General features: G+C 37.1%; 1 protein-coding gene across 1 annotated transcript in view; it reads left to right on the top strand.

The window, feature by feature from the left end:
• The first annotated feature begins 550 nt into the window (after nucleotides 1–550).
• The window catches only part of fat2 (FAT atypical cadherin 2), a 98,429-nt gene continuing 77,371 nt past the window's right edge, over nucleotides 551–21,608 (top strand). Inside the window, exons 1-3 of the mRNA XM_008420846.3 lie at nucleotides 551–761; nucleotides 14,045–17,308; nucleotides 19,302–19,613. Of these exons, the coding sequence (XP_008419068.2) occupies nucleotides 14,074–17,308; nucleotides 19,302–19,613 (3,547 nt within the window). The 5' untranslated portion in view covers nucleotides 551–761; nucleotides 14,045–14,073. The remainder of the gene's footprint in view (nucleotides 762–14,044; nucleotides 17,309–19,301; nucleotides 19,614–21,608) is intronic.

The raw sequence follows: 21,608 nt of genomic DNA, 5'->3' as shown, positions 1-21,608 counted from the left end.
AAGACATTTATATATTGTTTGTATTATTTTATTTTTATTTCAGTGGAATATAACATTTTAATACTCCCGTGGTCTTAGCGCAAAGTGTTGCAAATGTCATGGTTGGAAGGAAGGAATGCAAGGATGGAGGCATCCCGTCAGACCGTCAGTTCCCAAAACCACACAAAACAAACCTTGTAAAGGCACAGGCAAGGTCAGTGCGCTTTTACATTATGCAATAATGCAATACAGTGAGCCTCTTGTAAAGAAACTATTACACACACACATTAATTGTCGGAAAAAAGGAAATTACAAGGTGAGAAATGCTAAAAGACACATAAACTCACACATGCACAGGCGCTAGTATGTACACATTCACAGAAGCAAGACAAATTTGGCTTTGGTCCAAAGGCCTGAGCCCACAGGCAAGAAAAGCGGGAGGCCCACAATCTGGGCACATGGAGAGAGAGCGTGTGTGTGCGTGTGTGTGTGTGTGTGTGCGTGTGTGTGAGAGGAGGGACAGTCAAAAGTGGGTGGAGTGGATGGAGATACTGAGGGAGGTTTTGAGATGTCTCAGTAGCTCTCTACTGCAGCAACTTTGAAGGAGCTAACACCAACTTGAACAACTTCACATGAGTGTATTTCTTTTTCCCAATGGACTGCACAGAACAGCTCTGTGGGAGTATGCTGGTTGTCACCATGCCGTCAGAGTTTTCTTGAAGTTCCTGAAGCGTTTGCAAGGGAGAAAGTATTCCTGGAAGAGTCGCCTAACTGGACCTCAGGTAAGTTTACTGCTACACTCCAATTCACACTGTTTATTATGAAGAGAGCCACCGCTATTTAGTTGTAATGTAATACTAAACACCGTCCTGGAGGAGGTATAAACAGTAAAGTTGCTCTACAACAGGAGCAAACCTTTTAAATGTTACTCAACCAAACATGTTGGTTTCTCTTCAAGATGCTTTTATAAGATCACAGTGAATTATCTGGCATGTTTGGGTGACTCCAAGAAATTCCAATATGTTTCCTTGGAATTTTAAGACATTTGCATGAGAACAGTAAAGAGCTCTGACATGCTTTACGCAAGTCAGCGCACGCAGTTCCACTCATCTAAAACGTCTTCCTCCTTGCTTTTCGTTTTTCAACTTTCACCTGGTTCACATTGTGAGAAAGTGAATTGCTCAATCAGATTGGAACATGTGCACAAATCTTTTGCAGCGACAGAACAAGATGAACCTTTTTTTTTCAATCAGAAGTTGGTTTGGTCTTGAGGTGAAAGTGTACCCTCTGGCTTCTGTCACTTTCCTGCAAGGTCTGCTTGCACTGCATTCACACATTGACGGAGGTGTGTGTGATGAATGGAAACTCAGATGGCCTTCGAAATATGGTCAATACTTTAATAACGACAAATGATGTTCCTAATGCAAATTGCTCTTTTTGTTCAAACATCTTTTGTAAGAAATTCCAGATGTTGCTTTGTTTAGCCTTTTGAAGAATAAGGGTAAATCAGTTTTCATTTAGTTTAGATTACTTGCCCATGGTTATAGTCTGACTTATGGAACTTTACGTTATTTTTAAATAATTGTTGAATTATTACAACTAACATCACAGGTGATTTTAAGGGAAAACTAAAACTGGTTGATGGCTGATAATGTGGTTGTTCGGATTTTTTTAGAAAAAGAATGAACACAACTGCCAGCAGTAAAATGAGCGATGCACCATCAGATGAACCTGCTGGACTTTTGACCTGTGTTTCTGTCTAAATTGGAGATACTTAATTAGCCAAGTGAAAACCTCAGTAGTTTAAAACTAGATCTGTCTACCATATCCACTCCAGCTCAACTCCTGTTGTCAAAATTGTCTGAAGGAGTGACAGGGAAGCTAACTGGGAATCCTGCAGAGGCATTTCTTGACCCTTTCTGTAATTATGGCTTTCGTTGTAAGCCTGGGCGTGGGTGCTTATTTGTGTGTGGGGTCCGTTTAACTCAAAGGAACATCCTCGACCCCTCCACTCAACCCTTCACCCTTCACTTGGCATGACCTAACCCTGTAGACAGCAGTCTGTTTCACACAGAGATAAAATTGTATTGTCATAAAGGATACCAACTATTTATGCTTCTCTAGTTTGGGCTGTCAAACATGATAGAAACGTCACAAACCTGCCGACCAGCCATTTTGGTGTCCACTCTTACAAACTGAAACCGATCCATCTCTGACACCACTTTGGGATCAATTGGTTCAGGACGAGGTTCAAATCTTAAGTTGTTTTTGACATGCTTACCTTATTGCTTCCGGTGGACCAACAGCTCTTCACTGTGTGTAGGACGACAGCCACAGTGTTAAGAAAACATAATGCAATCACCGGACAGACTTCTACTGACTCATGATTTCATCACTATTTTTATTATTTTTATCTAGTGCCAAGAACCAAAGAAGGGAGCCCACAAGAGTCCTCCACTTTTATAAACTTAATGTTATATAAATTATGTGGTTTATTAATGTTCCACTGCTTGTGTGTGGTGCATTTCAGAGAAAATGTAACTGTTTGTTAACTTAATGCTAAAAGAGAGTCAATCCATGTCATAATACTGAGAAATCAGAATAATTTGGTTGGCTTTCATAAAACTGTGTGTACCCAGGAGCTTAATATAACTATTCTAGTCATCAAAAACATTTAATCTTTGGAGTTTGTATTGATAGGAAATGCTTAAGGCTTTGTATAAAAGAGCAGAGTTAATGCACAGATTGTTTGAGTCAGATTTGATGTATGACCTGCAAAACTTTATTGAGCCATCCTGATAGCATGATGAAGCACCTGACAGGCTTTTCCTACCTGGACTATTTTCCTGAAATTTTCAATTTCACAGTTCATAAGCTATTGTGTCGACAGTAACATTCTGCTGCTCCTTTATGCAGAGTTTATCAGAGCAGAAGAAAATCGAAGGCACTGAAGTCCAAAATAAGAGTCATCCAAACCTAAAAAAAACTAAACATTTATATGAAAACCAAATACATTAAATTGAGTTATAAAGATGCTCAGGGGTTGATTGGATGCCTTAAACTCCTGCTGTTGGTTAACTGCTTTTGGACCAGAAAAGCAGGGACTTATTACAGGACAACCTCAAAGCTTAAGTTAAAGCCTTACTTACTGTGGGTGTGAGAGAGGTAAAGTGAACGCCATGCCCCTCTCTAATTCCAGACAGGGGTTAGCATCATAACCTCGCCCTAACTTAATCCAAGAAGTCTGATCTCAGTGAACTCCAACAATGGCATTGACTGTGAAAGTAAAATAAAAAAAAATAAAAAAGTGTTGGTACTTTTCAGGTCATGCAATATGGTTAAGTTTTTATGGTCGTGGAGACAGAAAACATTTTTTACTTCGTTAAAACGTGACCCAAATTTCCTTAATTGAAGGAAAACAGACATGGAAAATTGACCGTTTAATCCCACCGGCAACAATTGTTGCCAGACATTTTTTCTTACTTCTGAACCTCTAAAAGAATTGTTTTGACTTTTAGCAACTAATTGGAGTTTTTAAGTCAAATAATAATGTCTAAGCAATATCAATTCGATGTATCTAGTGTGAAAGGTCACATGACCAGACCTCTTTACTTCCTGCCTGTATCGCTGGAAAAAAAAGGGATTAAACGGGTTAAGATTGTACCTTCAAAGTGGTTGTAATGTCATCTTTTTAGATAAAGTCAACAGGAGAATAAATCTTACTGCCAACTGGAGTCATTAGCTCAGAAGTCAGAGGTCAGAGCTGTGAACTGATAAGAATCATTCAGGAAAAAGTAATAAAGTGAGAACAAAGTGCTTGAAGGCATTTCTCTCAAATAACAAGACAGAGACTTGTCCAGCCCTAACTCCCAAATATCACCCAAAGACTCATTTGCTGTTTAAAAGAAGGAAGACCTCTCCATGTGCTTATATAATCAGGCATATTGCATGTTTGTTTTTACAGAATCATCAGTACCTTCAATTATCTTATACCTGATGGGCAGATTATTTTACAACCAGGAGTAACCACACAGTCGTTAGGAACACAAAAATTACAATAATTATAGCAGAGAGCCACACACTCAGCTGAACCAACTGAGTCACACTACAATGGCTGTGAACAGTGTGCACTCATTAGCATAAACCCAAACAATTGAAAAGGCCAAAATGATATTTTGAAACATTAACTTCCTGAAGTAAAACATGAATGCTGGACAAAATCTGGATAATCCCAATATTTACTTGAATCAACCAGTTTAGGATCATCACTACTGTTGAATTACTTTTAGGTTATTTACAATAATTTTATAAGATTTTTGTATTATCAGACCTTGCCAGTCTGAGTAAATAAAAAACAAAACTGTTTTCAATGGATCATTTCATTTCTTGGCCTGGTGTCATAAAGTAATCGCCCCCTTTACCTAATAACTGGTTGTGCAACTCTTGGCGCCAACGACTGCTTTCAACTATTGGCAATAACTAGCAACCAGTCTTTAAATTCCTTGTGGAGGATCTCTGGCCCACTCTTCTTTGTGAGAATCTTTCTGATTTAGCAACATTGCAAGGTTTTTGACTATGATTGGCTTTTTCAAGGTCACAGACAATGAAGCTCCACATCCCTCTCATTTTGCATAACCCAAATGTGTTCAAGACTGAGGCTGTGAACTGCTGACTGTAACCAACCATTTCTAGTGTAGAATCCATGGTTCCATCAATGAAGGTGAATCTTCCTGAAGCAGAAAAGAGTCTTCAAACTATCACAGAACTACCATAATTTGTCAACTGATATTCTCAAATTGTATATTGTTTCTTGCTTATTGTTTAATCCTGAAGAGATTTTAAGAGAGAAAACTGAAGCCGATGATGCTTTAGATGTTATTCTGCATCCTTGTTGATACAAGAGATTTGGGTGTAATAATCTAAATGTCAAAATCCATATAAGCTTTATTACTAAATCTGCCTTTTGTCAGACAAAAAGAAGGAAGCTAAAAGTTATTTATAAGCACAAGTAAAGAATAAATCAGGCATTTGTCACAAGTGGGCTGGATTATTGCTATGGCCTCTTCACATGACTTTTAAATTCAGCATTACATTTATTATAAAACACAGGCACTGAAAGGTCAAAGCATAATACATAAAACTTTGGACTTGCAACCTGTAGAAACCAGAATCAAATTTAAAATCCTTTACTTGTGCTGAAAGCATTAAATCGCTTGCTCCTCATTATACAAGAGATACATTAATCTGATATCCATCTATAAAATTATTACTATCCATAAGCAATGGAAATTTAGTTACATGTTTTTGTCCAAATCAGGGTAAGCTGTGATTTGCATTTGTCTTTGGATGGAATGAAATACATGTCTTGCATACCAATACATGCATCTCTTGGTATGCATGTATGCAATTATATCTTGTGGATGTGTGTTGGTAAATGTTAATACCTTGCATGTTTTCACATAAAATGAGCTATATAAGTAGTCTTTGAAGTAGCTTTGTTTTATTTTCCGGTGAAACAGATGTCAATCACTTTGCTTTTGACCTGTTCTTGAGCTTCTTTAGATGTCTTTTTATATACTGTATACATAAATGTTTCATGTTCTACTTCTTGTCGCCAAGTAGATTCTGTTCATCTGAGTTCTTGATTGTACAGATTTACCAGAATTCAGGTCTGGGCCTGGCTAATGAAGTTGAACATAGTTGTCAAAGGAAAAATGGGGCCATTCAGCTGATTCATGATTTACCAAGGGGAGCGATCATATTTCCAGAGGGTCAGGCTTCTTTATAGCTCTTTTAGAAACTCATTATTCGGAAGGCTCTTCATAAATTTACTATGATTATCTTTGTCCAATGTTTAACATTTTTGGCAACCATTTAAGCAAAAAGGAAAATTGCATTTGTAACAGGAAGAATACTTTTTTATGGCACAGTATGTTGCATAATATGAGTACGTGTAGTTAGACTTAAATCAGGTTTTCCCACACAGCTGAGAATGACCCATTCTGTTCCAAAGAAGGCAGTGAGTTTAACCAACCCCCTGATCATTTGCATCTAAACCTACATGTAGGAATTCAGAGAAATCATGACAGGTTCTTTTCAGCTGAAGAAAAACCTTTTTTCATATACAACACTGGAATATTTTTATATTTTTGATCCAAATCAGCAACATATTTAATGAACAATAGTTTTAAAATTTGGTTAGAAATTCTTCCTTGTATCATTTATGTTTGCTGTAGCTTAACCACTCTTCCCTTGTCACTTTTTCAGACACAAGGGAACTTGAACATGGCCTGTAATGTTGATGATCTGCATGATTTTTTTTGTTGTTTTTTGTAACAATTTCTAATTTGATTGGAACCGCCTGCCATTAATTCTCACTGTAACGCCTAATTGTCTACAGTGACAGTTTGGGGTCATTTTTCTCTGTGATTCCCAGCAGAGATGAAAAGCATTGGCCATCTTTTGTATTCAAAAGAAAATGTTGCTTTATTCTTTCATCTTGATAAAAAAGTGAACAGTTAATAGACTGACACCAGGTGAATGCTCCTCATCCCTCATGGCCTACTATTCCATCACAAACTCATTACTGTCACGGATTGTACCGGTGTAAAGCCTAAAGGTGTTGTTTTCATAATAGATACAAAGGAAATTGAACTTGACAATCATGCAAAAACAGAAGAGGACATATTAATGACTACACTAAAAACAATGAGGGATAACATATAAAAACAAATCTGTCGTTTTCTAAAGAGGAAAACAGAAAGTAATTCCTAGCACGTAAAAAAAAATCCACTCTAAGCAGTTAATCTTTTTACAAATAAAAATATGAAAATGTGGCTTTTGCTCATATTCAGCTACTAAGTTTGATAGTGGAGATGGAGCGTTGCGGATGATTTTGTAGGCACTCATCTGACCAAAGCACCTTCTTCTTCATGTTTGCTCTGTCCCCTGCATGATCTTAAACCATTAGTGAAAATGTAACTCATCCTTGTTTGATAACTGCCATGCAAATTTGGAAGACACCTGGCATGCAAATCAGGAAAAAGAAACTGCTATGATAAAATCTTATTCAGTCAAACTTGTATCTTAGCTGTGCGCATGTATCCTATACTTTTCCACACAAAGTTAGCACGGAATCAGTGGAGTTTCTAATACCACATTTCTATACAAACTATAGTGTTGTATATATATAAAAAAACTATAGAGTTACTGTATATATTATATATTTAGTTGAGAAACAGAGATCAGTTTTACTGAAATAAGATATACAGATGAATCTCAATTTGACTTTATAGAAATACGCTCCAGATCTGTTTTTTCTTCCCCTTTTTTTAAAACACCCAGATCCAAAGCAGCTTCTTGATGTGATTACTGATATATTGTGTTAGAGCCAAGTTGTTTTCTCTTCTTTCTTCTAAATGACAGGGGTGTAATCACTTTGTTCCTTTTTTTTTTCTTTCTTTTTCTTTTTTTTTTTTTTTGACAAAAAAACAGGAAAAAACTTCATGTGAAGAACACAATTGCACAAGCAACAGCAAAAGGCATAATGCTGTATAATTTTCAGGGACAAAAGGAAGACAATGACGTTTTTTATTCATCAACTATTTCAACACATAGAACACAGACAGAGATAATGCTAGCTGCAAGGTACGAACCCTTTTACTCCTGTCTTATAGTTTTGTCATAAAGTTCTGGGTTTTCAGTGCCAGACTTGCAGGCATGCAGATGCTTGATTCATCTCATCAACGTGGTTGTTATCACACAGGAAATGGATTCCTTCTCAATGAATGCACTAAAGCTCTGTGCTGGAGAGAACAAGCTTGCATTAATGACCTGTTTTCTGAATATATTCTACTCCAAAATGCCACACAAGTATTTTTTTATTTAGTACTGAAAATAAAATAAGATTGCTGTCTGAAACATTAAGTTTTGGACCACATTACAAAACAAATGTCCTTTGGAGTTTAATAAAGAGGTCAAGCTTCTCAGACACTTACAGTCCAAGAACAATTCATCTTTTGCATAAGATGCTTAAATGGTTCAGAACAGTAATCATAGAATAAAAGTAAACCACACAAAAGACAAAAGTTCAGTCCAGGTCTATTTCGTTGACATTCAAATAAGTTATTTCTACAAAAAATGAGTTTTTACATTGAGGCAGGTGTCTTTTTTTGTAACTCATCTAAACATCTGGCAAATATAAGTCTTGATATTATAAAGTATTCTCAAAAAAGGAAAGCAATAAATGTGCTTTTGCCAAGCACAACGTTCATATCAAATGTACAATGTTTACACATTTAACAAAAATGAAATGGAAGTATTCACTTGAGACTGAACAGTTATTCCTCTCTAATAGATTACTAGTAGAGTGGCATCAATTATTTATCCTACCAGTCGTCCTCCATGAATCTCTGCCTAGAGTGAAGCAGTTGAGGGCTCTTGGTGTTTTCTCCACTAGTTGTAGCAAGAGTAATGTAGACAGATCAGTACGGAAGATGATTAGGGCCACTGGAAAAAAAACAACAAAAAAAACTGTTCTGATTTTAATCTCAAAATTCTGACTTTTTCTCAGAATTCTGAGATTAAAGTCAGAAGGTTTTTTTGTTGTTGTTTTTTTCCAGTGGCCCTAATCCTCTTCCGTAAATCGGGGCTTGATCTTCAGCAATGAGTCTATAACTGATGTGTCATTTGGATCATGACCAAAGAATTAGACTCCAGTTACAGGTAATGAGCTTTCTCTGTAGGGTGGCAAAACTGTGATCATCAGTCAGATTTGGTGCTTAATGTATCTCATCAGGTTGTCTTCTGCCCTCCTGCATGTCTCACTTTGGAGGATTTCTTTCCAAGTCCCAACTGGAGAACAACGGGAGACTCAAAGCTTGCTGGATGGACTAGATGTTCTGGGAATGTGCTTTTGAGGATAGTTCTTTCCTTAAAAGCACATATTCATGTCAGTGAAATGGTTAATATCATCAATATGAAAAGTTTGTGTGTTTACGTACTAAACAGTCAAATGGCTTTTAGTTTTATAGGGAATGACAATTCAGAATTCATAAGTATAGTTCATTTTGACTGACATGACAGGAGCAAACTATAATCTGAACGGCTAACACCTGCCCTGGTGGCCATACAGTGATGTGATGTTCCAGTGCTCTCTGACAAGGACCTGCACTTTTATGAACTCTAATGCAGGTGATGAGGCTTGACCATTAAACATTTCATATGCATCAAGATAAATTTGAATTCTAATATTCACTCAAGGTAAATGAGTACAAAACCCACATTTTGAAATGAAAAAGTGCATTGATTAGTTTGACTAAGGAACAGAATTTTCCTCATTTATGCAGATTAAAAAAATGCCCAAGTTAAGACATGGACTAGTCAAAAACAAATAAACGAATGCTTAAAGCAATGTAATATAGCCCGGGACAATTGTATACCATGTGTCTTATTTCATTATTTTCATTATTTTTGTTCATCTAACAAGGACAAATAAATTCAAAATTGTGTTGCAAATTAAATATTAAAGATTAATCAAATTTTAATTAATCTTTTAATTAATATTTAAAAGTATATAGAAGTTTCAAATATTACAACCAGTAAAATAACGCATCAAAATTTAAAGAGACATTAAAAGTAAACAAAAGAATAGAAAATAAAAATGTGTAACGTAGGTCCATATGTTTCAGGATACATCTTTTGTGTACTTGCATTACATAAATAGCCATCCTTCCCTCCACATAAATAACAGATAAAATGGAAACCCCATGATTAATGTCCTAATGTCTAGTTCACGGCTACCTCAGAATTTAGAAGCAGAATATTAATCTGCTGTCAGCATTTTAAGTTGTAATACATGCTTCTTTATCTGTTTGAGTGTTTTTTATTTCACATCAGAGACGAGCATCATCTGCAGAGCTGTTGATGCTTCTTATAACATCCAGTACGTTATGAAAGCTGCACTTGCAGTGAAATCATGTTTCACTGAAAAATTGAGAATTACCTAATATACCTTATTTTCAAAAGCTGCATTGAAATAGAGGTCGATTGCAAGATCTACCAGCATACGTGTGCATATCATGAATCTTTTTCTATACATGATATGAAAGATAACATTAAAAATATTGAACCTGCTGGTGGTAATCCACTATGTCAAAAATATTTGGCAGAACAAGTGCTTTTAAACTTCAAAGAACTTGCCTGCATTGTGTTTAACAGTGTGTGAGTTTGTTGTAGGTTTCAACACAGCAGAAAGTACAAGCTGATCATGCTCTCACTGACAGACAGAGATCGTTGATGGGGTGAAGAAAAGCTGCAAAAACAGTTCCCCTTCTACGCTGGGAGGCATGTGGGGTGATGTCGAAATGTGACCCAGCAAGCTGGAGCCGAACATGTGGCTGCAGGTCGCCTGCTGGAGCACACAGAAGGAGGGAGGTGTTAGTTTGTTTGTGAGTTGAACCAACAGTAACATCCTGAGGCCTCTGCCCTGCAGAGCTGCAGAGCTTTTGATGAAAGGTTTTAAGAATAAACATGAAAAGATGTGAAAGTCACTGACAAGCTCAAAACTAGGAGAACCGAAAGTCAGTAGTTTTGTTTTTGTCAAGCTACGTGGTTTGAAAGATTCTGAACAGTCAAGGCGGCTTCCACACACCTAACCCCTTTGCAGTTTATGAGAGCAAACATCTATTAGCCAGGGATGACAAAGCAAACAGGGCTGATTTGTTGGATTCATTACGTGTTTGATATAAGGTACATTATACTTGAACAGAACGCTGTTTGTAGTCAGACAGTAATCCATCTTCATCTCCTTCTTAAATCACCCTCCTCTGGTTGCTCATTAAAGGATTTACCTTTAGCTGAACAAATATTTGTATTTCTGCTGTGTGATATTGTGTTGCTAAAGAGCATTCAATGGTCTGCATTGAATGCTCAGGCAAGTTAAATTACAAGAAGTATTGAACCATTGGTCATTACTTGTACGTCAAAAGTCAAAAAGATGAATATTAAAACTACCTTTAGTATTTTATAATGTATTCTGGTTTTACAAGACTTGTTTGGAATCGGGTTTAGTTTACGGTGCCATTTATTAGTAACTACAGTAAATGTTTCCTTAATTAATATGCTTTGCATCACTATGTACATCAAAATATGTTACCTATAGTGTCAATGGCTATTTAATGACATAGAATATCTATGCCGTTAATCCTTATTATTGAAGTGGAGCACAATGTCATATGCTAAAGCAAACATTATAAATTACGAGTAAGACACTTAGTGGTGGTAAAAGACAAAATATCTGGAAAAAAGTTCCGTGCTGTAGATCTGAAATGCCTTATTTTCTCTAAGCTTATAAGATTCCCTAGATAGAAGCTGAAATCCAAGTGGCACCATGACGGTTATAATCTGAATACCTGTCACCGAACGATCCAAGATAAAATCCCACATACCTGGAATCCGTTACTGAAACCACCAGCGCCAGTCAAACACCTGCATGTTCAGCATATTGTGTACCAGAGCAGTGTTTTCCGATCCCACATGGATTGTGTGTTTAAAATATGACACAGGTTTTTGTAAACATTCTTTGTTTGCTTCTGTCACATTTATTCATATAACTGGATGCTCCAGTGATATGAGACTGGTGTCAGGTAGCTTTTTCTATAAGCATGAATACAATGCATGGAGTTGTGTTTCATTCCTCTGATGTCAGTAAATCTTTGATCTGCTCCAAGTATTTTTCTGATTTTTAACTGATTGTGTACAAATAATAGCTAAAAAACTTTGTAAATTCACAAAATTAATGCTATGACAGCTTAACTTCTTCCTGTTCATATGGCGTTCTGCTGTTATGGTGTTTTGTTATTTTTTTGTATCTTTTCTGAAACTACTAAGTTAGTTTTTCAGTACCTCTCTGGTCCTACATACGTATCCTTTCTTTTCATTTGTTGACAAAAAAAAAGTTGTTGTGATAATACCTAATCAAAAAAGTAGATTCTGTAACAACCTTAAGATGTCATAGTAGTTAATTACAATGCAATTTTAAAAATCTATAAATCTTAACATTGGTATTTTATGGTTATATACAGTGAAAACTTCGGTGGATTAGGGTCCACAGTGCTGTTCACAAGTAAAGTTCATACGGTAAAATGAGACATCCTAATATGAATTAGCGTTTAACTCCATGAAACGAGTGTTGATTTTTCTTTTTTTATGTCTTTGTGGTTAAAGAAAACGCTGCACCTGCCCTGAAGAAAAACATCAACCCAACCATGGAATGTTAAAATCTTATTTGGATCTAAGTTAATCGTAGTTTCAGTGATTTTTGATAGCATCGGTTACGCAATTTTTTCAACAACATCATGGTATGAAAAACATAGATTTTTTTTCAGATAAGTTACAACAGCAAAATGTCAGAATTAATTTTTTCTCACCGTTAGACATGAAGAGGTTGAAAGTGAAAGCAAAGCACTGGAATCTGCACATAAACTCACCATGAGCATAAAACTTTAATTTTTAAGTTGTGGCTTCATGTTACTTGTTGGACTCATTCTTTCTTCAAGGTGACTGAATACGAAAATATTTAACTCTAACGATATTTGATTAAACTTCCCTCAATTGAATTTTAGTTTTTATCACATGCTTTTTCCAAAACTTTTAGCAAGTCTGGTTGGATATGTAACTCCTCTTCTTGGGAAAATTGGTAGTCGATTTAAGGCATATAAATGTGTGCATGAATGGGAATGACTGATTTTATGTAAACTGTCTCTCCCTGTCCTCAAAAGCACTATATAAGTCTGATGTCATTTTATTTCATAAAGCTTCGGATTTTGTGGCACCAACTTGGCCTTAGAGTTTAGTCCATAATTTTTTTTTTTTTTTGATTTAGTTTGGTGTTTTCAGAAGATCATTATAGAAGGTTTATATTTGTTTAATGCTGTGGGACATTTCAAGATTCAGATTTTGGAGGTAGTCCTTTGATTATTCACCAGTACTTGTTAATGAAACAGCCTCAAAGCACAATGCAATAAATGACGTGCTATACTGTGTCCTCTACCTGCTGCCTTTTGGTTTCAGGCAGGAGTAACCAGATCATCAGAAAAGGGAAAGATGATCATAAAATTTAACGTTGCCTACAATATTGTGAAAGAAAAACTTTCTTTAAGTTCATGCCTGAAATAATTTTTCATGAGAAAAAATGGTTTGAAAACAAATAAATGTTGAGTTTGAGATGTTAATTTGCTGTGCATTCTTATAACTTAGAAATTTTCAGTTTTATCATTTTATTCATTTATCTTGAAATATTTTAAAGTTAAAATTTCAGCTCAGGGAAATGTTTTTTTCAATAAGTTACTTATCTTGTATAATTCTGTACAGACAAACGATATTTGCTAGGCTAATCATTTATAAGTCATCATTGGCTTAATGAACAATAATTAAAAAGAAGCACAATCTTGAAGAAATAATTAAGCACTATGCAGTGGGGTCAATATAAACTGTTCTAATTGCCATCTTTGTCTAACATTTCAGAGTCTTGCGTCGAATATGATATGAATGCAGCAGTTTGGTGATTCATGTCAGCTGTTACTGGTGCAACCATTTAAACTAAGATCCCTGCTTAACCCTCTGATGTCATTTGCAAAACACCAAGTCATCGAACAATAAATCCCTCTGCCAAAGAAGAAGCTTAGAGAGAATCGCGTCAATTATTTTTTTCTAGTTCTCGTTCTCCAAAGGAATAATTATGAGGAAGGGATCTAGAAGCCACCTGTCTGAAACAGCTTGAAGGCCCTGAAACACTGCTCTGTTTTACTTGTTTTACAGTTTTTCTGTATGGGCAAGTTAGGACGAGTCAAACACGCCACAGGCCTCCTCTCTGCTGTCGTGTGGCTCTGTACCGTGTATACATAATAATGTGGGTATTAGTTATGACTACAAGTGTATTATGTGCAGATGAACAAGTCGATACAAACATGAGCAAAGGACTCCATTGTTTTAGCTTCAAAGCGTCTTTTGTTCCTCATTTAAAGTTTAATACATCCTTTAATACTCCTGTTTTTCCTTCTCACAGGTCTGAGGTCAGACAACGAGGTACTGAAGATGGCAATATCAAGAACAAAACTCTTCACTTTAGTGACATTTCTCCTTGTAGCAAAGTGCCATGGAGTAATGGGAAAAGGAAAAGACACCTCTCTGTTAAGCTTCACACACCATCTTTACAATGCCACTATCAATGAAAACTCTGCCCCGCGGATGTATGTAGAGATCCCTGTGAAGATGGGTATTCCGCTGACAGACCTATTGTGGGACATCAAATATAACATCGTTGCAGGTGACGATGAAGACTTCTTCCAAGCAGAGGCTCTATCAGTGGGGGATTTCTGCTTTCTTAGGATCAAAACTCGCAGCAGTAACTCAGCTCTGCTGAACAGGGAGGTCAGAGACAGCTACACTCTCACAGTGGAAGCAACAGAAAGCACTTTTGAATTACAGGCTAAGACAAAGGTGTTTATTCACGTGCTCGACACTAACGACTTAAAGCCTCTTTTCTATCCCGCGTCGTACAATGTGGATATAACGGAAGGCACTCCACTCAAGACGAGTGTGGTCAAAGTCAGCGCAACAGATGCTGACATTGGAACCAATGCTGAATTTTTTTACTCCTTCACAAGCAGAGCTCATCCATTTTCTGTCGATCCATTCACAGGCGTGGTCACCCTTGTCAAGAAGCTCAATCACACTCAGATGCAGAGGTATGACCTCACAGTATTAGCAGAAGACAGAACAAAAAAGATATCAGGCATCCAAAAATTTGGAAACACTGCTCGTGTCACAGTCAACATACAAAAGATGCCAAAGGAGTTTCCAGTCATCACACCTCCCCCAAAACCCAAAGTGTCTGCAGATGGAGAGGTAGATATCAGCATCCACGTTGAAGCAGGAGTCAAGCCCGTGGAATCTCTTCATATCGTAAATGGGGATTCTCACCAGTGTTTTGAGATAATCCCTTCAGGTGTGCAAAACATGGACTTCCAAGTGATTTCAACAAAGAGGATTGTTTGGTCTCAAAGTCCTTTTGGGCTGAATTTGTCCCTTCAAGCTAAAGATAGGAGCTCTCCAAGCTTTCTGTCTCCAATTACAAAAATTCACATTCCAGCAGGTCCTCATTGGCCTTTAACATTTCTAGAGGACACCTATATTGTCACCTTAAGCGAGTTTTCCCCTCCTAAAACTCATGTGACTAAAGTTTCTGTCACTTCATTTTATCAAAATGTTACATTCAGCATCAAAAACAATCCAGACAGCTTGAATTTTAAAATCCATCCCAAAACTGGGATTATCATAACAGCAGAAAAATTTGACTACGAGAGAAAAAATCGATATGAATTTGATGTGGTGGCCAATCATGGTGAAGCAGAGACTCATATTGTGGTCAAGATTGCTGATGAGAATGATAACAATCCGCAGTTCAGACAAACCTCATATCAGGCTACAGTGGATGAAAACATGCCTGTTGGCAGCAGCGTTCTAAAAGTCGCTGCTTCTGATATTGATGAAGGTAAAAATGGCTTTGTTACCTACTCTATTGCGAGTTCTGGACCTTTACCTTTCACTATAGACTCATTTACAGGCATTATCTCAACCTCTGAACACCTAGACTATGAACTTATGAAACGACGGTATCACCTAAGAGTCTGGGCTTCGGACAGTGGCAGCCCCTTCAGTCAGGTCAGCGAATGCCCCGTGACAATAACCCTGAACAACTTGAATGATAACACCCCTCTGTTTGAAAGAGTCGGCTGCAACATCACGATACCACTTGATTTAAAAGTGGGACACATACTTGCTGAGATTTCGGCCATTGATTTAGATGAGCTGCAGCAGCTCCAGTACATAATAGAGTCAGGGAACGAGGCCCAAATCTTTGGCATTGATTCCATTTCTGGTTCAATCTTTCTTAAAAAGCAAATTCCCCCACAGGAGGGCTCATTTACCCTGAGAGTTGTTGCTTCAGATGGAAAGCATCACTCTGAAGTCTCAGTTGTAAGAGTAACTGTCACAAACAAAGGTGAAAATGCAACAGTGAGCTGCTTGGAAACAGGCATTTTTAAAAAGATGACTGATAAACTAATAGAGTCAATAAAGCCAGTTTTAATCAACCAAGAAGAAGAGTCTTTCTCAGATATCCACATCACTAACAGACATTCTCCCAAAATTGCTAAGAGCATTCCCAGTTCTATTGATGTTCCTGAGAACTACACACTTAATTCAACCATTCTCCAATTCAAGGCCACAGACATGGACTCTGGCTATAACAGTATGCTGGTGTATGCAATATCAACAGGGAATGAAGATGGATGTTTTGCTATTGACACGTTTTCTGGAGAACTTCGTTTAGCTTGCCCCCTGGATAGAGAATCCAAAGAGTTCTACATCCTGAACATTACAGTTTATGACTTGGGAACACCACAAACATCTGCCTGGAAATTGCTCGCTGTAAATGTAGTAGATGTCAACGACAACCCTCCTGTTTTTGATCAGCCCAGATATGTGATTCGAGTACCTGAAAACGCTGAGAAAGACTCTGTTATCTTCAGAGCCAGAGCAGTGGACGTTGACACAGATTTTAATGGAAATGTCCTATACTCCTTCCTGACTCCGACTGACACGTTCAGAGTTGATGAACTGACTGGAGAGGTGATTGTGACGGGTCCATTGGATCGAGAGAACTCTCCCAGACATGACCTCTGGGTCAGAGCCAGAGATCAAGCCAGACTTGGTCCTCAGTTGTTCTCTACCACTAACCTAGTGGTGATTTTGGAGGATATAAATGACAACCCACCTAAATTTGTGCCAAAAGTCTATCATATAAAAGTTGCAGAAGATGTTCCTGTGGGAACTCTGCTTGTCTGGGTGGAGACTGTAGACCTAGACCTAGGTAGTGGAGGTCTTGTCACATACAGACTAATGAGCACAGAGGGTGGGATCTTTCATCTTGACTCCTCTACTGGAACTTTGACCCTGGAACGTGAGCTGGACTTTGAGAGGCAACCAGCTTACAATCTCACAGTTCAAGCCGTGGACCACGGCCTCCCTCGCTCCTTGTCGTCGTCCTGTTTTGTGGAAATTGAGGTTCTGGATGTCAATGAAAACCTCCACAAGCCAGTGTTCACAGAGTTTGTGTATGAAGCGGCAGTGATGGAGGATGCAGCAGTGGGGACATCCGTGGTAATGGTCTCGGCTTCAGACAAAGATCTGGGTCGAGATGCAGTGGTCAGATACCATATCAGCGATGGCTCTGGGCTTGGAGTTTTCTCTATTGATGAAGAAACAGGTAAATAAATTGAGCTTTCTTCCACTGTTTTAATAATATGTTGCAATTTTAAATACATTTTGAGTTTGGGGTTAAACTGTGTGATAGAGTAACCAGAAACACTCTAGTTTTGTCAATTTAGATTTTAGCATAAATTGAAAATGCAATGGCCTGAAGCATTTATACTATGAATGCCTTACAAAGATCACACTGATAAGAAAATCCAATAGATTTATGAATAGTTTCTTCAGCCACATGTTATCCACATCGATACCTTCCTAAAACAATGGCCTAAGTCATTTTTTCCCAAAAGGCATTTTTATTTATTTATTTTTTGCCAAAATTACTTGAGGCAAAAAAAAAAAAATGACTTAGGTCATTATTTTAGAAAGGTGACGATATTTAAAGTTAGTTAATAACACTAAATCAGACATAAGTGCTGCAGTTTTATGCCACATAAACAGTGTAATCCATGTCTGCAAGACAGGATAAAAGAAAAACTATTTAAAAGCAATGAGAAAATGCAACATAAACATCACAACTGGCATATGCATGTAAATTAAAAATATTTAGAGATTAGCTTGTCAATTAAATTAAGCCTTTAGGTCACTGTATTATTAGAATCAACCCTTTTTTTTCAACTATGAGAAGTTTAGCCAGCATCTATTGTTTTCCTAGGCAGTTGTTCATTTAGCAGCTGTGTTTATGATGTACACAACACAACTGTGTTTCCTTAATACAGTGAGATGGAAGAGCATTTGATGCTTTGTTGACCTATCAATTTTATCTGGTAATTTTATATTAATTTTGTCAGGTTTTCTTCTTTGTAGTGCAGATCACTTTAATGGTTAACACAAACAACCTCTTCAGTGGAGAACAAGAAGACACATCAGAAAATGTTAAATATTGTTTATTATTTTGATTTTAAAAAGATGATGAAAACTAATCCTATCAATCAAGTAAAATCCATGCAGTCAGATCCCTATCAGTTGTATGGTTTCCATAGCACTATACAACTTACTAATACTTACAGGTATTCATATTCAAATATTTTGTACTTTATGTGGCAGCTACTGAAGTAATGTTAAAGAGACTCATTTAAATGAAATTTCAAAAATTGGTTGAACATTCTCAGGATGAGAGCTTGCCATGCTCAGTGATTCACATTGTGTTAACGTCACTTGTCCATTCATTATCATGTCATATGTAATTTTTACACATTCAAAAATCAACAGACTGCACAAATCACTTAAAGGTGTGAAATTATAAGACAGTCCACCTGCAAACTAAGCTTCAGGTTGCTGCTTGTTCTGACAAGGTTAAAGTGATGTGATTGAAATCTGTAAAGAGCATCTTAGCTTGCAGAGAGAATGTTTTAGTGACAGTTGATGTAGCGGAGAAACATAGACACATTCATCAGCATTTTGCTACCAACTAGGTTGAAGGTCAAAGTCAGGTGTAATCACAAGCATCAAATCCCATTTGCATATTATTGCCAGTACAATCTAGCAAGTTTATAAACACAGTGGATCTTTACATCAATCCATTTCCTGATGCTGTTTCTGAGTTTTTGATAAGCTTGTCATACAGGGCAGTGCTTCCTCAGGTATTTTTCCATCAGTGTGGAAGATACCTGGTGATCCCCGCAGCATATCGGCCCTGCATTCCATTGGCCTGCTGCTGCACTTAGGGTTCAGATAAAATCAGGGTAAACGGAGTTCTCTGTCATGGTGGAGCAGTGCTGAATTATTACCTGTTTTCTTTCTTCTTTTATTTTTTTGTTTTCTGAGTTCTCACCCTGCGTGGAGTCAGTTTAAAGTTTAAACTGACAGTTCTTCATATGGCCTTTGATGGACTGATGTTTCAATTAAGTATTTGTATGTAAACAGTTTTGTCCAAATTAGTTAGCTCAGAATGGTAAAAGTTCTCTTCCCCTTGTATTCCCAAAGAGAACGACAAAGAATATTTATCGTAAAACAGATTATAATGTTTTGAATCTTTTTGTGCTCTTCAGGTGTGATTCGTACAGCAGAAGCGCTGGACCGAGAGACGGTACAGCATTTTTGGCTCTCTGTCTACGCCACAGATCTGGGAACTGAGCCTCTCATCTCCTGGACTCATGTCTTTCTGGAGGTTCTGGATGTTAACGACAATGCTCCAGAGCTTTCCCGGCCAGTGTATTTTGCATCTGTCCAGGAAAAGGTGGATAAAGTGACCTCAGTCATTCAGGTGTTGGCCACAGATTTGGACACGTCCTCTGAGGGGAAGCTTTCCTATCAGATGCAGGAATCCCACAAGACGTATTTTGACGTGGATCCAAAAACAGGTAAAAACAGTTCAAAGAAAACATGTGCAGCATCTTGTAGAGTCATTGTTTTCTTAGGGGTTGTTTTCTCTATGATCTTATTAGATAGCAGGTATTTTCCACAGGTATGTTAAGATTTAGACTTGACCAGGCCAGTACAACAATTTTTTTTTCTTTTTCAAGCAGAAAAACAAGCATTCTTCGCCTGCTGTGTCTGGGTTCGTTGCCATGTTTAAGCCACGTTTTAATTGTCGGAGAGATAGTTTTATGTTTAACTCCACAATTAATTGTCATAGTTGGTAGCTTATGGTTATGGTTATACATTTATGCTTAGCTCCTTGGTGTCCAAGTCATTTACAGACAATAAAAGACCATATCATCAACCCTTTATCACATTGGATATTGGGTTGAAAAAAGTGTTTGTGCTGAGGTGCTCTTTTAATTTGCTCTTTTCTGTCCAAAGAAGATTGTTCCTAATGTGGTATGATTCATTCAAATGCAACAAACCTAAGTCATATTGACATGCCGTTAGAGAGAATATGCTTTATCTATTTTAAACAAGTTGTTCTTATTCCCTCATTTCCAGTTTGACTGCCAGAAAACTAGACCATTCTAAGAGGTCTTGTGCTTTTCTGTTGTTTCTTTGAGCAGTGTAGTCATTGGTCTGACTGTGGGTTGAATTTGCTAGGAAATCCAATCCTATGGAGACCAACAGCTGACATATTAAATTGTAAACTGCAGAATCGAATTTTCTTTGTTTGGAAAGAGCATTTAACTCTTCCCACATTGAAGAAAATGCGCCCTTCCGACTTTAGCCTGGTGTTAACACACACCTGCTTGGTCCAGAGCAAGAAATTGAGGTGGTTCCACTGATGATAATCTGTAAATCAATAGCATTGACTTTGCAACATCTGGCTGCTACTTCTATGACAACAGCTAGGGTGAAGTTAGTTTCTCACATAAATTTCCAGTTTGGTTTTGCTTTTTTTAATAAATAATGTTGTAATCTGTGGTGTGTTTTAGTCTAGCTGAGGTCTTTTTATTGTTCTGATGTATCCGGAAGTACACACTAGATTTAAAAGATTTTGTTCTTTCTTTCTGTTCTTGTACAATGCATTTATTTTCAGTTCTGAATATATTCTTGCACAAATGTTTTTCTACAAAAAGTAAATGAGTTTCAAGGAAATCATTATTTCCATTAACAAAAATATTTGCATACTGCCATTTTGTATTACATTGTTAGTCAAAATGTTGTTGGTTTAGGGTTGGCTCAAACTTTAATTTTTATTGTTTGGTCTCTTAGATATAAATAATAATAAATAGATAGATGGGTAAATACGTATGGTTTATTTTCACATTATAAAACAAAATGATTCTTCTAAAAGATTTTTTTAAGTTAACATGCAAGTTTACCTCCTCTGTGATATGATGGGTGTAAATGGATCATGTTTCAATTTCCCATATATGTCTTGCACATGCAGTTTAAGCAAAAATATAGGCCTCCTGTTCTCCTATAAATAATTTACACCTTTACTAAAATTTGCTTTGTGTTCAAAAGACATCTCTCACAGTTTCAGCACATCCCCAAGGCAAGTTTCACATTTTGATTCAGGGGTTACAGTCTTTACAAGGAGCTGTAAAGGCTGCCAGGAGTTTCATTATTCACAAGAAGGTCTGTTGAAAAGTTTCTGTTTGTACAAGTCTCAGCAGCTCAGGTAGGCGTGTCACAGAGAGCAAAGCTGAAATTAAAACTTGGAAGCAAATAAAGTAGCAGTCACGTCTAAACTTACTACTTCATGATTTTGATGGAGAAGTAAATCTTTAAAAAAGTAGCACTAAACCCTTAGTATCTGTACGAACTCTTGACAGTTACAACCCAATTACCTGGCGAGGACTTTGATGTTCAGGTGAAGGAGAGCACCATGAGCACTGACATTACAAGCTACTACAAGTCCTGTCCTCCTCCTATTATCTGCTGTGCTGTTTGTCCACACCCTAAGGCTAATATACTGAGGG

Source organism: Poecilia reticulata, chromosome 10 (genome assembly GCF_904066995.2).
Source record: "Poecilia reticulata chromosome 10, P_reticulata-male-v2, whole genome shotgun sequence".
Classification (NCBI taxonomy): Eukaryota; Metazoa; Chordata; class Actinopteri; order Cyprinodontiformes; family Poeciliidae; genus Poecilia; species Poecilia reticulata.
The sequence above is the reverse complement of the archived record's forward strand: the minus strand, read 5'-3'. Positions and strand labels throughout refer to the sequence as shown.